The sequence below is a fragment of the Sinohyriopsis cumingii genome, chromosome 18 (assembly GCF_028554795.1).
Source record: "Sinohyriopsis cumingii isolate HCF-2022 chromosome 18, ASM2855479v2, whole genome shotgun sequence".
Classification (NCBI taxonomy): Eukaryota; Metazoa; Mollusca; class Bivalvia; order Unionida; family Unionidae; genus Sinohyriopsis; species Sinohyriopsis cumingii.
This window is the reverse complement of record NC_142978.1, coordinates 61,055,066-61,060,253: the sequence shown is the minus strand read 5'-3', so window position 1 is coordinate 61,060,253 and position 5,188 is coordinate 61,055,066. Positions and strand designations below refer to the sequence as shown.

Here is a 5,188-nt window from a genome sequence, read left to right as displayed (position 1 = left end):
GGAAGAGCATTAAATATAATTACATTAAGTTCTGTATTAGTGTCAGAATTTGCATGACGTTTGTCAAATTTATAATATAAATATAATACAATTTCTGTTGAAAATTATTTTTTTTCAAGGCAATTGACATCACTGTATCGAAGTTACGGTATATTTGCAACATGTAAATTGTTTATTATGGAGGAAATATTGTTACCAAAACAAAGAAACATATATGTGACAAACAGTTTGTAGTGTTTATTTGTTTTCTTCAAAAGAGGGCGCGATATATGGCAACTGATGCCACCAGAAGGACAAAAGACCCCGCCACTGGAAGGGCGCTATTGCATAGGTCACCGCTACATAAGCATACTTGACTTTTGACCCCGTTATATGTTTGTTCTGCGCATTTAGTCTCAGTTCCAAGACCACATCCTCGAACAACAGCTGAAATGCAAATTATTATCATGATTATATAACTCATGAAATATCAAACTGTGCAGATATACAAATTAGTACTAATGGGAAGAATATACAACATTATTGGAATCATTTCGTATTTCTATTACATGCTGCTAAATGTATGGACTGAGTTGTACTCAACAGCGGATCCATTGCACCTCAGACGAGGGAGTGACCAAATGTGTCAGATACATGGCAATCTACCTAACTAACTAGCAACTTGCATGTTATCCAGATAAACATGCACAATTATAGACATATATCCATTTAGTCCTAAAAACATTTTTAACAATATAAATCATAGCTATCTGATCTCATTTTGCACACACTGCTCTGAACACGGAAGAACGACTTGATGGTTTTGTCTCAGAAACACGTCAGTTGTAACACTTTCCAAAACTATCAAGGGACTTTATATGGGAATGTAACAGGATGTGCAAACAAATTAGTGCTAGCTGAAGTTTCCTTATTTACTAGTTACTTGCTACAATACTATGTATTTCTTGCAATGGTGCAGACAATATGCAGATTCAATGATTAAATAGAAATACTACATTGATTACTTTCGCAACCCACAATCAATTTTTACATTTGATTAATCCTGATAAATAAACGTTTCTGCAATATTGTTGAAAGATCAACAAAGAAGAAACAAATAAAGCCAATGATTTAATAGAATAACTAAAGCTTGTTTTTAAAATACATTGGACAATATCTAGGGAGAACGTTTAACTGTGGGTTTTCACTATAAAAATTGATTCTGGAAAAGACTTTGTACTGTACTGCCCAAAATATTGCATAAGAATAAAAAGGGTTCTCAAATGGACTATGTATTGGAGAAAGCAATGAAAATTTATATAATTTCATGTTCTACAACAACTAGCACAATATTACCGATGTGCGTCTTTAAACTGATTTTCGAAACACATTTGCATTGTTTCTTTTAGAAGATTTTGAATGTTTTTATTGTTTTCTTTTAAAGTTAATAAACTGGGTTAAACAGGTGTCAATGCGCAATTCTCCAATCAGTTCAGTTTTGAACATACTACAACGAAATATTGTCCAGCAAATCAACCTAGGTATGTATATAGCTTTGTAACAATTACATATAGGTAGTGTATACAAACACTTTTAAACAAAAGGACAAAAACACAAAACATTTTTGCTAATAGTTATCATGGGTGAGGATAAAATATGAATAACATATTTAATGTACAGAATGTTCTTAAAATTAGATATTTGCTGTTGCGTGATGATGCTAAACGGAGAAAACAAATTGTTAAATATAAATGTAATTGCTTGTAGAATGCATTGGCCAATAAAATAGCCCCCGATTAATGCAATACTTTTAAAATTAGATTGTCTATAAGCATTCATTTTTCAGAATTTAAGCATACATTCAGCTATAAAATGATGCTAAAAAAGATCCATATCAATGATAATTCCAATTAACAACAACTTTTCACAAATATTGATGTGAATACATTTATAGAAGATAAGATAGAATGTAAAGCATTATACATAAATGGGTTAGAAATGATCAAATGCTAACGTCTAGAAGGAAGAGAAACATTGCATTTAGTAATGAAGTAGATAAACCTAAAAGCAATTTTCTTAGATAAAAATTATCAAAAGGATTATTGCGGTTGATCTCAAAACTCCGGAATTGTAACACTATCTGGAATTTGCTGAAAAGACAGACATTTAATCACAACAATGCGCGAAAGTTTTCACACAAAGATGTGCAAATTACAGCAACAGCAATTGGAGTAAACATATTTTAGAACAGAGTTTACATTCCACATGAGACAAGTGGCACGAATAAACAAGGACTATCACATACTCTACTGAGTTTGAAAAGAAAGGACAAAACGTACATGGCTATGAATAATAATTTATTGTGCATAAAAGTCAAATTTCTTAAACTATACATATATAAGCGACAATGCCAGAGCAGTTTCCATCATCAAATTCATATAATTCGAGTTGTAGATGAATAACGTACAACAGCAATGGTCAGGACACATTGTATTAAAATAATAGGAGTAAACTGAGCACTATAATGGTTAATTATTTTCCTCTCAGAATTACAGAAGAGTCCTTATTATATAGTGGTATATGTGAGATTAATATCCCTACGGCGACTCAAATTACATAACATTAAGTGATTGCTCACATCTGACCAAAGCTAATTAATAGTTCCATTATATGTCCTAAACCGTAGCCATCATTACCGGGTAGGAAAGTCCTTACTAGTGGGAGAATAATTTCAAACGGTGTTTTCTGAGTTTACAAAGCCAGATATACCTATGCTATGTACATTTTAGCTTACATTGTCCGATCAGGTAATTTCATCTCGCTTGTGTTATGAGATACCATTCCCATAGGAACAATTATTGACCCTGCTTTTGGTTATATTTAGGTTTGCTAGTTATTAGTAACTGACACTGTGGAACCGTTCATGGTCCTCCTTGTCTGTAGATAATGAGTAAAGTGTGTTTGATTAACACGTTGGAGCTTTAAATAAAATGATATTTAATGTTATATTATGTTCATCTTTTAAAGGCATTGTATGAGAGTATAAATTACCCGAGAACAGCTTTTGCTTTAAATTTAATTTCCTACTCGTTCCATTTACAGAATGGAGACAAAGGTTGCCATTATTTCATAGTAAGAAAATGTCTGCGTGTAACGTAATCATATATTTTCTACCTATCCATTCAACCAGCAAGTTATGGCTACCATTCTACAACGCAGGAAACCTTCAGGATGGCCATGCCAGGAGAACGTTTAGTTTTTTTTATATATTCCGATTACTGATTCAAATACTTATGAACATACCAAAACTAAAGTGCTCTATGTATACAAAATACTCAGTATTAACCAGGGTCGAAAGAAAAAATTATTTTCAGTGTGCAAACATGTAGTCTTCAGCTCTTACGTTTTACAAAATAGACCAAATATGTCTTGAGGTGAAATGACGCAGGCGGAAGTACTCCTATTCCTCCTTGCCCCTATGTGCGGCCGATCATGCAATGAACATTTAAGTATCTTCACGCACTGAAAATGTAATTGCCCAGCAATAAATAATATCTCTTTGTCCTGAATGGCTTGTATTCCACATGTACAGATATATATATACTGATATTAAAAACATCATCATTAAAATACTAGGGTACCTTTTCGCAAGGGAACAATCGGTAGCCCAAATTCAATGCCCATATGATTTCTTTTCGATTCACACTTATAGAGAAGGATATAAATCATTGTATAATATACTTTGCATACCTAAACATACTATGAAGGAAAGCTGATGAAAAGTCAATTGTATAGGAGGAAATGACTCTTGGACCAATTGATATAACATGGAACCCATAGGTACCAAGCTTTATAGATCTTTAGAAACATATGGAAACTGTTTAACTAGAATCAAACATCGTTTACAAACCTTGCTCTCCAGACCCTGTGGCTTTTATTTTGGAACAGGATCCTACGCACGAGACCTTGTTGACACCAGAACTATCAAAAGGATCCTTGCATTTGCTCTCGAAAAATCCGCACTCGTAACATTGAATAGCATTCCCTGTAAAGATCGATATTTAAATAGAAATGCTAACTTGTAAGCATACATGTATGACACTTTCATGAATAACATTTGGAGAAAACATGTTGCGAACAATGTTTGCACGACATTGGACAAAATGAACACGATAATGCAAGGATGATATAGCACATTTTTCATTGGATAAAGGTAATAAAACAACAAACGATGACCTGAATTAAAAAGTCAAAGTAAATATGTACATTAGAGTCAAGTAGTTAATATGCTTAAATACATATATGATATAAAAACTAATTGTCCAAAATTTAAAATATACTGACATGTAACTATATAATTTTATAAATGTAGAGATATAGCTTATTTTCGTAACTACTTTGTTTATTTATGACTAACTCAGCTTATTATTTGAGTAAAGAGGTAGAGTCTTGAATGTTAATAATGAAATAACTTAGAAACACCTACCTCAATGAATCTGAGTAACAAATATATCAAGATGACAAATGTATGACATTACCTGATTTTAGCAAGACAGCAGTACCAAACAAAATAATGCACATGACACCGAAAGCTTTCATTTTTCGGAACGGTAATATAACTTCCTGTTCTACGCGTCCTTAACTAGCTTATGATTTACATGGTGTACCGGAAACGTATTTATACATGCATTTTATTTGGTCAAGATTGGTTTGTAAGGGGCTTCACGGATTTGATAAACACGTTCATTTATAACGTTTTCCCTCCCTTTTCTAAATCATCCAATGACAACGCAAGCTAGAGAGGTCAAATGGAGTTGTCAATCATTGCTGATTGGTCGCTAATATGAGTCTTTTCTGATTACAATTTTCTAGTGGCACGTTAATTCCTGCTGATATAGTTGAAAGTTAATGGGCATGAAAGAAGACACACGGAGGAAGGAATACGCTTTGAAAGAAGGTGAGATCGAAAGACGAGAGAGAAAATTAGATGATGACGATGCAGGAAAAGAAAATGAAGACAAAAGCGTGGACGACAATGATGGAGGGAAAGAGGAAACATGCGAGAGAAGGAAGACGAAGAGACAGAACTCGAAAATGCAGGAGTTAAAGAAGCAGGGCAAATCAACCTGATGCAAATAACAATAAATGAAAGTGTTGCCCTACTTCCTAAAACAAGAAGGAAAAAGGGACTATTAAAGGTCCCTAATTC

The 5,188-nt window shown here is 33.2% G+C and overlaps 1 protein-coding gene across 1 annotated transcript; it reads right to left on the bottom strand.

Annotated features, from left to right (window-relative positions):
• Positions 1-222: 222 nt before the first annotated feature.
• Positions 223-4,675, bottom strand: LOC149776766 (uncharacterized). The gene is made up of 3 exons (XM_089941438.1): positions 4,518-4,675; positions 3,890-4,024; positions 223-426 (listed from the first exon to the last, which is right to left on the bottom strand). The coding sequence occupies exons 1-3, from the start codon at positions 4,576-4,578 to the stop codon at positions 251-253; spliced, it is 372 nt and encodes a 123-aa protein (XP_089797564.1). The 5' UTR covers positions 4,579-4,675; the 3' UTR covers positions 223-250.
• Between the last annotated feature and the right edge of the window lie 513 nt (positions 4,676-5,188).

Coding starts and splice junctions, on each gene's coding strand:
- LOC149776766 (XM_089941438.1), bottom strand. CDS start 4,578: ATGAAAGCTTTCGGTGTCATGTGCATTATTTTGTTTGGTACTGCTGTC. Junction 4,025..4,517: donor TGCTGTCTTGCTAAAATCAG/GTAATGTCATAC, acceptor CGATCTTTACAG/GGAATGCTATTCAATGTTAC. Junction 427..3,889: donor CACAGGGTCTGGAGAGCAAG/GTTTGTAAACGA, acceptor TTTGCATTTCAG/CTGTTGTTCGAGGATGTGGT.